Source organism: Balaenoptera musculus, chromosome 3 (assembly GCF_009873245.2).
Source record: "Balaenoptera musculus isolate JJ_BM4_2016_0621 chromosome 3, mBalMus1.pri.v3, whole genome shotgun sequence".
Lineage (NCBI taxonomy): Eukaryota > Metazoa > Chordata > Mammalia > Artiodactyla > Balaenopteridae > Balaenoptera > Balaenoptera musculus.
In genome coordinates this window covers 159,427,295-159,444,136 of record NC_045787.1, presented here as the reverse complement: position 1 = coordinate 159,444,136, position 16,842 = coordinate 159,427,295, and the positions used below count along the sequence as shown (strand labels likewise).

The 16,842-nt window shown below is 50.2% G+C and overlaps 1 protein-coding gene across 1 annotated transcript in view; it reads right to left on the bottom strand.

Annotated features, from left to right (window-relative positions):
• The window catches only part of CPAMD8 (C3 and PZP like alpha-2-macroglobulin domain containing 8), a 98,608-nt gene that overhangs the window by 26,289 nt on the left and 55,477 nt on the right, over positions 1 to 16,842 (bottom strand). The window contains exons 21-26 of the mRNA XM_036849441.1: positions 13,859 to 14,012; positions 13,312 to 13,442; positions 8,518 to 8,569; positions 2,695 to 2,993; positions 1,860 to 2,085; positions 51 to 227 (exon numbers count right to left, since the gene is read on the bottom strand). Of these exons, the coding sequence (XP_036705336.1) occupies positions 51 to 227; positions 1,860 to 2,085; positions 2,695 to 2,993; positions 8,518 to 8,569; positions 13,312 to 13,442; positions 13,859 to 14,012 (1,039 nt within the window). The remainder of the gene's footprint in view (positions 1 to 50; positions 228 to 1,859; positions 2,086 to 2,694; positions 2,994 to 8,517; positions 8,570 to 13,311; positions 13,443 to 13,858; positions 14,013 to 16,842) is intronic.

The window sequence follows — 16,842 nt, the reverse complement described above, 5'->3', positions numbered from 1 at the left end:
AAGGCTACCTGCAGCCCCACCCCCTCCACCCAGGCAGTGCCACCCAGTACCTTGTACCAGGTAATCAGTGGTCTCCCTTTCCACCTCAGGGCTGAGCTGTCGGGTTTTCTGGAGATACTTCAGGACAAAGACGTTGGGTGCAAAGTGGATCATGTTTTGCTCTCCGCAGCCAAAGGGCAGGCGCAGGTGGTTGCTGAGATGGTTCAGAGTTGGCCCCATGACATCTCCTGGTGGGAAGAAAAAGAAGGATGGGCTGGGGACTGGCCTCACCCAGTGCCCTGGCTGTCCTACAGACAGCTTTCCTTAGAAAGAGCCCACTTGTGGCCTAACACCAGCAACCCATCCTCTGATTGCCAGTGCTGCCTTTTGAAACTGGGCTGCACCCTTGCCCACTCAGCCTGCTTGGTCTCCTGGCTTTGGTGAACACCTGCTGGCCCTTTCCTACATACCTCCCTCTGTGTTCTTTAGTTTTAACTCAGGTGTTTTTTCTCTACCTTTTCATTATGTTAAATGCTCTTTCCTTTCTGGCTTTTTAAACAGGTGCAATTAAGGCTATACATTTCCCTCTTAGTACAATTTTGGCTGCATCCCACAGACGTTAAGATGTCAATTCAGCCATGCGATTCCATTCTAAATATTTTTTCTAACTTCCAATATGAAATGTGATTTTCTCTCTAACCATGAGTATTTAGATTTTTTATAAAACTCTTCCTACATGTGTGGTATTGTTGGTGTGTTTTTAAAAGTTCTTTTTTTTCTCTTATTTCTGACCTATTGTGTTCTCATCCCTTCAGTACTGTCTTCCTCTCCCTGGCCTCTATGCCCCAAACATTGCTGATGGGCCCTCCGGAATCCCCACTGTCCCCTGATTGCACCTCCCTTCCTTCCTCGGCCTTTCCTCCTGCCCCACTGAGGCTGCCACTGCTCTTGCAGCCTCCTCTTGTGGCAGGGCCTACCTGGCTACTTTCTCATCACCCTCTTCTGGGTTTTCCAGCTTCTTCTCCAACCTTCCGTCCCACTGTGATGATGACACTGACTGGCACACAGGTCCCTGCCTTCGCCTCCTCTCCATTGCTGTCCATCTGCCTTCTCCCCTACATCCCTCACCTCCATCTGGGCCACTCATCCCCAAGGTCACATTTGACTTGATCTCATGCTTCAGAAGTCATAAACTCCAACATCCTCTGATCTGGTCACAACCACCACCCTGCCCAGGCCCCAGGGCTTCCATCCTCTGATGTCAGAGAGACCCAAGACCCCCTCCTTCAGGTCTGTCTGCCTCCTCCTGGCATCTCACCCTCACCTCACCCTTCCAATTCCCAGCACTAGATGGATCACACAGTCCCCACTTTCCACTCCCATGCCTGGGCTATGGGAGACAATCCACAGCCCAAGAGATCCCCGGCCACAGCCTCTTACCCCTGCTCAGTAAATGCTCTAAGCATTTGAAATGGTCCTGCCTGCTCAGCTGGATACCCAGGACCCCCGCCCTCCACCCCATACCTGGCTAACTTCACCTGGCCTTTCAGCCTTCTTGTATATCACCCCAGACCCACTGCCCTCACGGAGTTCACCACCCACCCTCCCGGTCGCCCCACACAGGGCAAGGACCTGCCTTCTCAGCCAGACTAGGAAGCCCTGAAGGTCAGGTTTGAGGTCATCTCTGAGTCTGGCCCCAGCGCCCAGCATGGAGAAGGCACTAGAAGCTGCTTGTCAGGTGAGTGGGTGTGTGGCTGGAGGCCCCGGGGCACAGGTCCCCAGCAAAGCCTGGTATGAGACTGAGCCCAGAGTAAACACTCGTCCCTTGGCCTGGGTTCTTGCTCCTGTCCTCCCCACATCAGGCTGCAGGGCAGACGCACCTATGATGGAGGCGGCTGCACGCTCGGACCCAGGGATGGCGCTGTGCGGGACCCCCAGGGTGAAGGCTTCGCTGTAGCTCTCATCTACTTCCACCTTCCTCCAGATGCGGAACTCGCCCACAGAACCCCAGCCAGTGGAGAAACCGATGAACTGGACCTCTGGTGGCTTGGGGAGGGTCCAGGCCATGATGACAGAGTCATTGGATGGCTCTGGACCATGGCCAACCTGGAAAAAGAGGCCAAGGCTGCTGGGTGCTGGCAAGAAGCATGAAGCTGTGCTCAGGCATGGTCAGAGGCCTTGGCCACGCTCATAGGTTGGGGCGGGGTTCTCAAGGGGTCAGAGATGAGAGAAACTAGAGACCACGCTGTTCATTAAACACCCAACAGAGACACAAGTGTGGCATCTGCAGGTTCCAAAGTCGCTGGGCTCCCTGGAACCTCTGGATCTTAGCATATGCCTGGCAAACTCCTCTATTTGTACTTCAAAACCCCACTTGGCTATATCCCTCCTCTAGGAAGCTGTGTCAGCTGCTTCTTTGCTATGTCTCCTTTGCTTGGCCCAGAAAGAGTCCACAGTCCCCATTTTACCTGTTCTATCCACTTTCTTTCTCCCAGACCACCCACCACCCTTCAGCTCCCAGATCCCTGGGCACTTCCTCTGCCACAGCTCTCACCACCTGTTTTTTTTGTAAGTAACTCCAGGCAGACTATGAGCAACTTGAGAGCTGCCTTGTGTTTCTCCTCTCTCCTCCCCACCCCATCACATGTATCAGGAAGCAACAATGCCAGAGGACCAGGAGGTTCCCGTGCCCACCCCAGGGAAGCCCAGCCATGCCTGGATGAGCCCGTTGTGCCAGCTGATCCAGAATGTTCTGAATTCATCCCAGGAGAGGATCTTGGCTGTGTGTGTGCTGGCCACGGGCTCGCCCATCTTGCTGGTGGAGATCCAGGACCTGGTGTTCTGGTGCCCTCCCAGAACGATCTCGATCATGCCCGCCGTGTCCTGGGGTCCTGGGGACAAGGCCACGCGGGCATCGTTGTGGGCTCGCACAGCCACGTCAAAATGGGTGAGGCGTAGCGGCCGCTGCACATACTGGAACTCGTACTTGTTGGGTGTGGAGATGTGGACTCTCTCTGGATGGAGGGAAGGAGAAGGGGTGTTGAGGGGGCACCGAAGCATCCTGCCCCCACCCCCCCCTGCCCATGCCCAGAGCTGAGCATCGGGACCTCAGGGGGCCAGCCTCACTGTGGCTCCCCATGAAGCTGCGGGAAGCATGGTGGAACAGAGCTGGCTTAATGACCGTTTTGTCAATAGCACACCAAAGATGAAAAGCTCACAGAGATAAATCCTACAGAAAACGTGCAAGACCCATAAGCTGGGAACTGCAAAATGCTGCTGAAACTAAAGGCACAAATCAATGGAGGAGCTAGAGCGTGTTCGTGGGTCAGAAGATAATACTGCAGAGATGTTAATTATTCCCCAAACTGATTTATAGATTCGATCCAATCCCAATCAAAATCTCAGCAGAGTCTTTTGAAGAAACTGCCAAGCTGATTCCAGAATTTATATGGAAACTCAAAGGATCTAGAAGAGCCAAAACAACTTGGATAAACAAGAACCAAGTTTACTCACACCCTCTGACACTGAGACGTACTCTAAAGCTAGAGCAATCGCAAGAGTGTAGCACTGTTGTCAACGTAGACAAATGCTCAGTGGAACAGAACAGGGAGTCCAGAAATGGACCCACACATGTATAAGCAACTGATTTTCAACAAAGGTGCAAAAGCAATTCAATAGCAAAAGTCTTTTCAACAAAATGATGCCAGGACAACTGGGCCTCCAGATGCAGAAAAAGGAACACTTATCCATACCTTGCATGGGCTTCAAGAAGTAACTCGAAACGGATCATAGCCATTTTATAAATGTAAAACCTAAAACTATAATACTTTGAGAAGAAAATGTGGGGTTGGGCAAAGATTTCTTAGATAAAACAACAAAAAATAATCCATAAAAGGAAAAAGTGATAAGCTGGGCTTCGTTAAAATGAAAAACTTCTGTTCTTTAAGAGACACTGTTAAGAGAATGCAAAGACAAGCCACAGACTGGGAGAAATACCTTTGCAAAGCATTTATCTGATAAAAGACTTGTATCCAGAACACATTTTTTAAATCTCTCAAAACTCAATGTAAATAAAGAACTCAATTTTATTTTATTTTATTTCACTTTGGCTGCACCATGCGGCTTGTGAGATCTTAGTTCCCCAACCAGGGATTGAACCCAGACTACGGCAGTGAAAGCACTGAATCCCAACCACTGGACCACCAGGGAACTCCCAACAACTCAATTTTAAAAAGGTTAAAAGACACTTCACAAAAAAAGATATACTAATAGCAGATAAGCATATGAAAAGACGCTTACCGCCATTAGTCGTGATGGAAATGCAAATTAAAACCACAATGACATACCACTAGACACCTATTAGAATGGCTAAAATTAAACAGACAATACTAAGTATTGGTAAGAATGGGGCAGAAATGGCTTATCCAGTGCTGGTGGGAATGCAAAATAGTACTACCACTTTGGGAAACAACTGACAGTTTCTTAAAAAGTTAAACACATACCTACTACATGAGTTAGCTATTCCACTCCTAGACATTGACTCAAGAGAAAGGAAAACACATCACCCACACAAAGACTTGTGCATGAATGTTCATAGCAGCTTTATATGAAATAGCCCCAAATGAGAAATAACTTGAATGTCCAAAAAGTGAATGGATAAACTAAGTGTGACACATCCATCCAATGGACTCCTACTCAGCCTTAAAATGACTGAATTATTGATACACACAGTATGGTTGAATCTCAAAATTATTATGCTGAGTGAAAGAGGCCAGACAAAAAGAGAACATTCCATATGATTCCATTTATGTAAAATTCTAGAAAGTGCAAAGTAATCTATAGAGAAAGAAAGCAGATCACTGGTTCCCTAGTGACAAGAGTGGACAGGGTGAGGGATTCCAAAGGGATATGACTTTAGGGTTAATGGAAATCTTCATTATCTTAATTGTGGTGATGGCTTCACAGATGTACACACATGTCAACATTTATCAAACTACCCTTAAAATATGTCCAATTTATTGTATGTCAATTATACCTCAATAAACATGTTAAAATGTTACTGACCTTACTTTGAATACAAATATATTCAGCCTAGTGTTGATTATGATATAAGAAGTACAAACAATATAAAAATGTCCAATAATGTTTCAAAATGTTCCATAATGATCAAATTTTGGAGCAGTCATTTGATGGAGCATACTTAAGCTGTTTTGAAATGCTGTTTATAACGACTTTACAATAACAAGGAAAAGTTCTCAGGATGTGTTAAGTGAGAAAGGCAAGATATAAAATTACATAGCTCATGAGTCACAACTATGCTAAAACAAACAATAATCAATCCTATGAAAGTGAATACAACAAAATGTCAAAACAGGTCATCTTTGGGTATGAACCAGAGGAGACAGTTTCTGTCTTTCTCTCTTTCTAAATTTTCTCTAATACACAGGTATTGCTTTTTCCTTTCCCAATTTTTAAAATTATGGTAAAATACACACAATGTAAAATTTGCCATCTTAACCATCTTTAAGTGTACAGTTCAGTGGCATTAAATACATTCACATTGTGCTAACATCACCACCATCCACCTCAAGAACTCTTTTCATCTTGTAAAACTGAAGCTCTATACTCGTTAAACAATAAACTCCGTATGACAGACTCTAACTCCATCCACCTCATTACAAATACCTCCATTTCAGAGTCTGTCATACAGAGTGAAGTAAGTCAGAAAGAGAAAAACAAATACCGTATGCTAACACATATATATGGAATCTAAGGAAAAAAAAAAAGGCCATGAAGAACCTAGTGGCAAGACGGGAATAAAGACACAGACCTACTAGAGAATGGACTTGAGGATATGGGGAGGGGGTGGGGTGAGATGTGACAGGGTGAGAGAGTGGCATGTATATATATACACTACCAAATGTAAAATAGATAGCTAGTGGGAAGCAGCCGCATAGCACAGGGAGATCAGCTCGGTGCTTTGTGACCACCTAGAGGGGTGGGATAGGGAGGGTGGGAGGGAGGGAGACACAAGAGGGAAGAGATATGGGAACATATGTATATGTATAAATGATTCACTTTGTTATAAAGCAGAAGCTAACACACCATTGTAAGGCAATTATACTTCAATAAAGATGTTTAAAAAAAAAAAAAACAAAACAAAACAATAAACTCCCATTTTCCCCTCCCCCCAGCCCCTGGCAACCACCACTCGACTTTCTGACCCTATGATTTTGACTACTCTAGGGAGCTCATATAAGTGGAATCATATGGTATTTGTACACATGCATTGCTTTTTTAAAACGTTTTTAATTTAAATTTTACTGAGATAATTATAGATTTATATGTGACTCTAAGAAATAACACAGAGAAATCTGTGTACTCTTGACCCAGTTTCCCCAATGGTAACATCTCACAAAATTCTAGTATAGTATCACTACCAGGATATTGGCACTGTTACATCCTCATTCAGATTTCTCCAATTTTATTTTATGCGAGAAAAATAAATATTGCCATTTTATCATCACACCCACACCTTTTCTCCTTGCCCTAACAACCAATAATATGACAACCATCTCTAAAATTTTGTCATTTTGAAAATGTCACATAAACAGAATATTTTATGTACCCTTTTAGGATTTTTTTTTTTTTTTTTTTTTTTTTACTCAATCCACTTCATCCAAGTTGCTGCATGTTATAAATAGTTTCTTCCTTTTTACTCTGGATAGTATTCTAAGATATGGATGGACCACAATTTTTTAACCATTCACCCACTGAAGGACATCTAGACTGTTTTCAGTTTGAGGCTATTGCAGATGAAGCTGATATGAACAGTTGTATACAGGTTTTTGTGTGAACATAAGTCTTCATTTCTTTGGGATAAATGCCTAAGAGTGTAGTTACTGGTGGGTATGCTGATGGCATGCTGTCTTTTAAGAAACCACCAAACTGTTTTAAGAAACCACCAGCAGTGACTGTACCACTTTACATTCCCACCAGCAATGTGTGAGAGATCCAGTGTCTCCACATCCTGGCCATCTTTTGGTGCTATCTCTACTTTTTATTTAGTCATTCTGGTAGGTGTGTACTGATAACTCACTGCATTTCAATGTGCATTTCTCTAATGGTTAACAATATTGAACACCTTTTCATGTGTTTATTTGCCATCTGTACATCTTCTTCGGTGAACTGTTTATTTCTTTTGTCCATTTTCTAATTGGTTGTTTGTTTTATTTACTGTTAAATTTTGAGAGCTCTTTATATATTCTAGATCCTAGTCCTTTGTCAGATCTGAGTTTGGAAATATTTTCTTCCAGTCAGTAACTTGAATTTCCCCCCATTAACAGCATCTTTCACAGAGCAAACATTTTTCATTTTGATGAGGTCCATTTATCAATGTTTCCTTTTGTCGTTCATACTTTTGGTAGTATGTCTAAGAATTCTTTACCTAGTCCTAGATCCCAAATATTCCTCCCATATTTTTTTTTCTAAAAGTTGTACAGTTTTACATGTAAGTTCGTGATCCGTTTTGAGTTAATTCTTGTATAAGGTATGATCTTTCAGTCGAATTTCATGTTTTTGCCAATGGATGTCCAATTGCTCTAGCATCATTTGTTGAGAAGGTTCTCCATCCTCCATTGAATTGCTTGTGCACCACTGTCAAAACTCATTTGAGCACATATGTGATGTATTGCTATTTACTGAAAAAAGGGAGGGGGGGATGTTAAAAAGAAGCCTGTGTCCAGAGTGTGCTGTGGGTCAGGGGACCTGTTGTGCTGAACGCTTTGGGAACAAGGAGGTGGTACATCTAGGGGGTAGGCATCACCAGGGGACTCCACTTCAGATCCTCTGCTGTGCCTCTTGGCAAAACCTGCCAGGTGAGTGCCCAGTGCCAGGCCCAGCCCAACCTCCAAGCTGGAGGGCTCTTTGGGGAGGGACTGGATGGGGAAGGGGCAGACCCTCCCATAGGCAGCTCAGACTCATGCTCCTCCCAGCACTACCCTGACCCCACAAGGCAGAGGTGTGGACAGGCCTTTGTCTTGCCACTCCACCCACTGGGCACTCTGTGCCCATTTCCTGTTCACAGATCATGGGCAGGTATAATGTCAATTTCAGGGGGGGATCAAGGTGGACCCCAGATCTCACACTTTCTGGAACCCACCTTAATTTCCCGCCTCCTCCTTTGCTATCCCTGGGTTCTGGGTCACCCTCATTCCCACAGCTTTCCCATGATGTGACTCTAAGACCTCCTTTCCCCAGACCCTGGGCTCCTCACCCAGGGCCCAAGGACAGCCCTACCCCTGATGGCAGTCTCTTCTCATTGGTGCCTGCAGTCTGCCATCGTATGTGCTCACTTCCTGCATGGCAGGTGCCCAGTCCTCACTCTGGCTTACAGGTGCCCCCAGCTGGGACATATCAGTGCTTTGCTGCTGTGTCCCCAGCTCCCAGGGATGGTGGGTGTCCCCTCAGCAGCAGGAAAGCTGCAGAAGTGCAGGGGTAAGGGCCAAAGTCCTTGGCAGGGTGGGCATGGGAACTCACCATTGGGACAGAAGAAAGCGCTGTAGGTGTATGACCGGGGGGCTCCTTCAGGCTGAAACAGAGAAACGGGGAGAACTGAGAAATGGGGGGCAGCAGTCAGTGCAAGGGCGAAGCCGCCCTCCGACAGCAGCAGCTCTGAGTGTGGATCCCGCAGGGTGATACCACGACCACAGGTACACAGAGATGGACCAGGTCACCTACCTGCCACGCCCAGATAGGGAAACTGAGGCTCACTTCCCCTTCTCTGGGCTCTAATCAAACAAACTCACCAACCGCTCCTAGACTTATCATGTTTCTCACACCCCCATCCCACCCTCCCAGCCACCCCTTTGGCCCAGCTCCAAGCCCAACTTCTCCCTCTGGGCAGAGAACACTATGACTCGAAGGCTGCCAGGATCTGAGGCCCCATCCAACGTCCAAGAGCACTGAGAAGGGGGCACCCAGGTCTGCCAAGGACGGGGTCTCTGTCCCACTGTCCGATGCATCCCTTGTCTCCTGTCCATCATGCTCCTGCTTCCACCCCTTCCACAACGTCCCCCAAATAATAGAAGGCAGCTGGTTTGTTCTCTTATTTATTTATTTATTTTTAAAATTTATCTGTTTTTGGCCACACCACGCGGCATGAGGAACTTCCCCCGACCAGGGATCGAACCTGTGCCCCCTGCAGTGGAAGCGTGGAGTCTTAACCACTGGACCACCAGGGAAGTCGTGGCTTGTTCTCTTAAAAGGGAGCGCTGGGAATTTAACCCAATACGCCTTGTGGGCTTTCGTCTGACCAGAACGGCCCCTGTGGGGCTCTCGCTTTTCCAGATCTCTTTTAGCGCCATCAGCAAATCGGTGAGCTGGGGCCACCTGAGGTCAGACCTCAAGACGGTTAATGCTTGGCCACTGCAGCCAGGCAGCCTCCTGGGGTCCCAGCTCCTCCTACTGTGAGGGCCATTGTATCTGCCGACTCGTGTAAGCCAGGGGATGCCTAAACATCTGGTCAAATGTTACTTCTGGGCATACCTGTGAGGACATGTCTTCAAGGAGTCAGCATTTGAATTGGTGGGCAGTGATGCAGATGGCCCTCCCCAACGTGGTGGCCCCCAAACACTCCACTGAGGGCCCAAATACAACAAAAGGCAGAGGAAGGATGACTGCTTGAGTTGGGGCATCAATCTTCTCTGCCCTCGATGCTTCTGGCCTTCAAACTCACAGACGGCAGACTTCTCAGCCTCCATGGGGACTTCTCAACCTCCATGATCGTGTAAGCCAACTGCTTACAATAAATCTCTTCCTAGAGAGATGTATATGTCCTATTGGCTCTGTTTATCCGGAGCACCCTGACTAATACACCCACTCCTTGCTGGGTGACCGAGGGCCACTCACTTAACCTCTCTGGACCTCTGTTTGTCATCTCTGAGATGGGGGTGATGAAGCACCGACCTCACCGCGATGTGAGGGTTAGGTGTATTTCAGACAGAGCCTGGCATCTTCTCAGTGTTCCTAACAGTCAGCTCTTGTTAGAGTTTCTCATCCCCCTCTTCCCCCCACCCCCGCCCCCAGTCCTCTGTTGAAGCTGCAAAGATGGGCGTCATCCATCCTGGGTCTGTACTGATGAGTCCAGGAGGCACCTGTCTGGATCACGCCCACTTCCTGCTACCATCCCGGGGCCACGCCCAGGGGCCTGCACCGGGGTCCTGCCTCACCCACGCAAGCCACCACCTGACACCCACACTGCACACCTCGCTAGCAAACCTTTAGCAAAATCACCCGTGGTTGGCACCGAGAGGCCAAGCACACCCTTGTGGATGACGCTGAGCTGTCCGCCAGCCGGACTGTCATCTCACACCCAGCAGGCCTGCCGTGGAACCCACGGGCCATCCGCTCAGCCACAGGCTCCAGGGTGAGCCCCCGAGATTTTCTTGGACCTGAGCAGCCCCCTCACCGATCTATCAGCTCAGCCTCTTGTTGGAAAAGGGGTTGGGTCACTGGACAGGGCCTGGCCATTGTAAGCCCATGATAGCTATACAATCATAAAAACGATTCATAACTCAGGTGTCTATCAATGGATGAATGGATAAACAAAATGTGGTCCATGCATACAATGGAACATTATACAGCCGTGAAAAAGGATGAAGCACTGACACATGCTACAATGGAAATGGACCTCAAAAACATCATGCTAAGTGAAAGAAGCCAGACAGGAAAGGTCACATTGTGTATGGTTCCATTTATATGAAATGTCCAGAACAAGCAAATCCAGAGACAGAATCTGAGCCCTTCTGCTGGTGCTGAGCATGCCCTAACCATCCAGGGCCTCCTGGACACACCCCCACCCCCAGCATAGCCTCTGAAGCAGCCAATGGGGCCGCTCGTGGCCGCTCCACCCTGTCTTCTTTTCCGGCTCAACTCAGAGGGAACCCTGGTGCCAGCCTCTCTCCTCCACGCTGCCCTGGCTTTTAGCTGATCCTGGGTTCCAATCTCCTTCACCTCTGTGCTCAAGGCAGCTCCTGACCAGGTTCCAAAACATGGTCACTGCATGATGTCACTATTATTACCTCTGGCAAGACTTTTCTACAACCTTGTAGCACAGGTCAGTGCTTCATTCTTGTCTGTTCTATGGATTTATCTATTCTGGACATTTCATATAAATAGGATTATACACTATGTGGCCTTTTGTGTCTGGCTTCTTTCACGCAGCATAATGTTTTCAAGGTTCATCTACATTGTTGCATGAATCAGTGCTTCATTCCTTTTTATGACTGAGTAATATTCCATGGTATTGGGTAACTGGATCCCCTTGCACCACATTTATCCATTCATCAGCTGATGGCCATATCCTAAAACGGAAAGAGTGTCCCTGGTTTGTGTCCAGGTTCCCCCAGTTGACCATTATAAATGCCTGGATGACAAGAGACCACTTTTCTTTAGCACTCAGGCCAGGCATCAAGAGATGCCTTCCACGCACTCTCATTTAACCGTCCAGCAGTTTCCTGTTTGAACCCAGGGCTCTCACTCCAGAGCCCACCCCCAGCCAAGAAGGCAGACCTCTTCTCACTCCTGTGATGCCCGCCAGGCTCCCCTCAGGGGTCTGAATTATGTCGGCCTCCTCTCTGATCCTGTGAACTTCACTGAGACACGGTGGGGTGATGGAAGGCTCTCAGCCTTCCAGCAGAAGTGCAAAAGGTCACAATCCCCTGGGCCAGCTGGGGATCCAGGAGGGATGGCATTCGCCGCCCCTCCTCCTGATACACACCCACGACAGCTCGGCCATCACCTGCTTCCCCACCACGTGTCTCTCAGGAATGGCCTTTCTGTTGTATTAGGACTCCTGCCCGGCAGGTGGCATGTGGTGTCTTGGGAGGGTCCATCGTATAACTGATGGAGCGAGCGACCCATGCGCTCAGAGCTCTGTGGTGGGATGAGATGCAAGAAGCCGTGCACCCAGTGCCTCCTATTTCATAAATCCATTTTTCTAGTTCATGCTTCATTTTTTTGCACTGACATTTCAAGTCTTCTGATGCCTAACGCGTACCTCCTGTCCTCCAGTGCTGTCTGTACAGGGCTGGACCAGTGAATGCTGCAGACGTAGGACACTGCTGAACAGCATGAAAGGGAGGAAAGGCTGGAGGATAAGAGAGTCCTTCTCCGTGCATCTAGAAATTCCTCCTGCAGAGGAAGGAGACAAGAGCTCCAGGCCTCCAGGTCAGGCTGGCCGCGCTGGGGGGCTCGCTGCCTCCTTGGACTGAGGTAGGGCAGGCTGTGGTCCAGGGAGCGTGCTCAGGCTGTGCAAAGGGTCACCAGGGGTCTCTGCATTTCCCGTGGAGGCCATCCCCTCCTGCTGGCTCACAGAGATCGCGTGCCTCATCTGATGACACGCTCGTACTGGAGGACTCCATCACGTCGTGTCAACAAAGCTGCAGCAGTAACCCAGCCACCTCCAGGAGTTCCGCCCAGCGCGTGTGTGACTCCGGGCGCTGATGGAAACCATTTGTGCTCAGCTCCGCCAGGACCGCAGCTGGGAGGGAGGGCAGCTGTTTGCAGCTGGGCTACTGGGGAGGGGCAGAGACTCGGGGCCACTGTGAGGAGCTTCAGTGGGGCTGCTGTGTGCTCTCCATGCAGCACTAAACGGGAGTCTCTCCAGAGCTCTGGGCTCTGATACATCTGAGCAGCCCAAAAAAGATGGGGCACCATTGCTGCTACAAGCCCAGCACTGTGAAGTGCCTGTGCATTCTCCAGCCTTCCCCACGCTATGGGGTGAGCGTGAGCATTGCAGTCTTACAGAGCAGAGTCGGAATAACAAGACACTCGCTGAGCCCCATGCGTAAGTGGCAGATCCCAGATTCACAGCTCGGGGATGGGTCGGGGGGAGGGGGCGGAGGTGGGGGTGGAGGGCGGGGGTGGGGATGGTCTGGGCGTCCCTGCTGGAGGCTCCGTGTCCTTCCCACACGGGCATTCCAAGGACAACCCTCCTCACAGTCCCTACAATTGCCTATTGACAAACGGACAGCCAGGAGACAGAGGCACACCACCTTCCAAGGTGATCAACCCGGGGGTCAGGAGGACACTTCCCTGCAGCCCGTTTGAGTCCCAAATCACTTCACCAAAGCCTGCTCTGCGCCTTGGAGAGGAGATGGATGCCGCAGTCCTCCAGCAAGGCAGCCCCGTCACCTGCCCCAAGCCCCAGAGCAGGACTCATGGGGGCTGCCCTGGCCCTGGCTTGGGAAGGGACCACACTCTCCGGCCCCAACCTCACTGTTGAGGTAATCAGGCCCTGGCCAGGTGCCTCGAGTGAGGACATAGGCTTACCTCAACCATCACACCGCGCCGGATGTGATCCCTCCCAATGGGGACCCTCCTGTCAGCGTAATTCTCCTCCGGGGGTCTGACCGACTTCCCATCCCGGCAGCAGCTCGTTTCTCTGTAAGCCAGGGCTTTGGCTGCGGAGATTTGAGTACTCGGTGCTGGCTCTCAGAACAGGGCCCTACCCGGCGCTGTTCTGTACCCCACGCTTGTCCCAGGCTTCCCAGGTGTGCATGCACACCTACGTGTGTGTACGTGCATATGCGCGTGTGTGCACGGTGCAGGCTGGACGTGTGTGCATGCATATGGATGCATGTGTGCAAGTGTGCGTGCATGTGTGTGCTACATCGGTTTGGCATCTTAAGAGACTGGCTTCCCCCAGATGAGGCCCCCTACCTCCTGATCATTCCCTCTGGCCTGCATCCCCAGCAGCTGTCTTGTCCCTTGATCTCATCTTCTGCCCCACTGACCCTTCACCTGTGCCTGGATTCTGCACCTGAACCCCTTGGCGGCCTAGAGAGTGGAGATGCCCAAAGAAGCACATGACCCTCACCTGTGATGTTGCTGAGACCCAGGTCGCCAAAGGACAGAACCACCCAGGAGGGTTCCATCTCCCCGGGGACCACACACGTCTTCTTGGTCAGATGGCGTTTGCCAGGATGTCCGACAAATTGGATGCCCTTGGGAACTGAGATCTTCACGTAGACCTGGAGAGTGTGGCGAGAACCATGGTGCCCGGAATCTGTGTGCCCTCCCGGCACACCCCACTGCCCACCGCACTCCGTCCACCCTGGCAGCCTTCCCCCCAAAGCCATGCTCTCTTTGGGAGGCTCTCTTTCCATTTCTGATCAGAACAAACTACTTACCATTGTCCTGCTGGGAGCCCCCTCCTTCCCTCAGCTCCCTGCACCCTCACTGGTCCAGCTCTCCCTTGGGACCAAGGTCAATTCAAGGGCTGTCTCTCTAGCCAAGCATGGGATAAGAGGGGCCGCTCCACATGCAGGCCCCCGCAGGGAACTTCATCTGACCCTCTCTCCAACCACTGAGGTCCACCGAGTCATAATAGAGTTCGGTGTGCACACGTGTTATGTGTCGTGTGTGCTGTGCACGCATGCGTCTCTGTGTGCACACCTATGTGTGTAGGCGTAGCATTACACGATGTGTGAGTGCACACGAGTGAAGGCAAGTGTCTCTGCACACATGTGCAAGCATGGCTCTCTACATGTGCGTGCTTGTGCACACCGTGTCTCTGTGTGCATGTTGTGTACGTGTGTGTGTTTATAACCCTCAATCTATAACAGGCTCTTTGTTCCACATGCATTTGTCCAACCAGCACATATGCAGCACCTGGTGGGTTCAGGAGCCCTGCTAGGAGCTCACGAAACAGATCTGAACAGACAAGAGCGATCCCTGGGCCTCAGAGGCTTGACGTGCCTAAGTCACACACACATGCAGGTGTGTACAAGGAAGCTTCACAGTGGCAAGTGTGACAGTGTCTGAATCCTGCCCAAGGGCAGGCCCAGTAGAACCTGAATGAGAACAGTTGGTGCAGGGTGCTTTGGGGGCTCCCCCATTCCCCTCGAGACAGCATTCTTCTAGAAAGTTCTTCCAGGGAGGAAAGAAGAAATTCAAGCATCAAGCATCGGTGAGATACATTTTCCAGGTCTTGGATGGAACCCGCTGTCCAGGCTGAGGGATCTGGATGTGCCTCTTTTCCTGGAACCTCAGGACAAGCACATGGAGGCGGGGGGCGGGGGGGTGGAGGCGGTTCCTGAAATTGACATGTGGTGATCCCTGGACACACCTGCTGCCCGGCAGGGCTTCCTTCTTCCGGCTGACAAGCCAACCACCAGTGCTTGCTAAGAGCTGAAATGGGCACCTGGGGGGCCTGCCTGCAGTTCAGGAGGGAGCCTCCCTCAGGGGCCACCCTGTGATTAGGGACCAGCTTACATTTATTCCGGCTTTCTGAAACTAGGGTCCTATTCCTCCTAACCATAAGCTACATAAAAAGGATGAATGACAAAGGTTCTGGGTTTGGGGGCACCTTTATCCCGGCTGATTGCCCTGAGCCCCTCACATGTCCTTCTTGGCCCCTCCAGGCCACCGCGTGGCCACTGCCGTGGTTCTCAATCAGTGGCTCTCACTCAGATTACTGCACAAGCATCCCCCTTCTCTTCTGCTTTTCCAACCAGACCCTAAAGCCCAGCCAGATTGTGTCACGGGCAGTTCCTGGGACAGGCCAAGCTGCCTCCTGCCTGTCACTTGCGCATACTATCCCCTCTTCCAGGAATGCCCTTCCAGGGCTGATGCCCGGCTTAAGCATCGCCCAAAGACTTCGGCGTTCAGGGAAAGCCACCCCTCCTCAGGGCCTCCCTGGCTTCCTGCAGACAATTCTTTTTTTTTTTCTGGCCGCACCACGTGGCACGGCTTGCGGGATCTTAGTTCCCCAACCAGGAATGGAACATCTGCCCCCTGCAGTGGAAGGGCAGAGTCCTAACCACTGGACGGCTGGGGGATTCCCGACACCTAATTCTAACACAGGTCTGCCCCTCACTCCCTGGGGGACCTCGTACGATGATGCTTCTCTGAGCTTCCCACGCGGGAATGATTCCGTCACAGCCCCTCCTTCCTCAGCCCACGTGGGCACTTGATAATGATACAGTTAAAATCATCCACCCAGCACTGGGCACAGAGATGCGTGCCCAAGAACACCGAGTTAGTGGCATCAGAGTTCCAGGTGAGCTCAGGCAGACCCCACGTCCTGAGCCTTGGGGTCTTCACATTCCCACACAGAGCCCGGCACGCATCAGGTATTGGGCGATTGCTTTTGAGTGAATGAATTAGAATCACTCACATTTTACATGTAGGAATTCCTTTCTGGTAGCCTCTGGGTGTTTCATTTCTATTCCAGACCTGCACTGACCACTTTTTTTTTTTCACTTGGAATTTTCTTTTCATTAAAGACCCAAGACAGAAGTTCCTGTGTGGCTCTTCCACAGGTCAAATAAGCATCGGGAAGTCAAATGCAAATACCAGCCCCAAACCTGGACTGTGTCGGCAGAGGACAATGGGAGGGGTCCTTTACTGGCCTCAGGGCCAGCATACGGCATTCTGTACAACATGTTCTTGGGTAGATGTAATCAGTCAGCAGAGGTATAGAATTTGCAAAGGAAAAAAGGAGTAAATGATTTCATGGAAGCTCAAGGTCAGCCTCTGAGCTGAGACTCAGAGACTCAGAACACTGCTGTCTCCACTCTGGGCCAGGCTCAGAAAAGAGCACCGACACAGCCGAGGGGGCAGGGGGTGAAGGTAGATCTCTCACACCCAGATAAGGAAACTGAGACAAAGTGGGCTGGTAAATGGCAACAGCAAGCTGAAGTCCAAAGGGTCGTCTGGGGGATGCTGAGACACGTATGCGCTGGGACTACAGCGGTGCCGTGGGGGATCCGCCACCTCCACTCAGGACCTCCACCCTCAGCAGCCTCGGCCCTTCAGGTGGCAAATCCGAATCACTCCCTGGCCAGAAGGCCTTGTTTT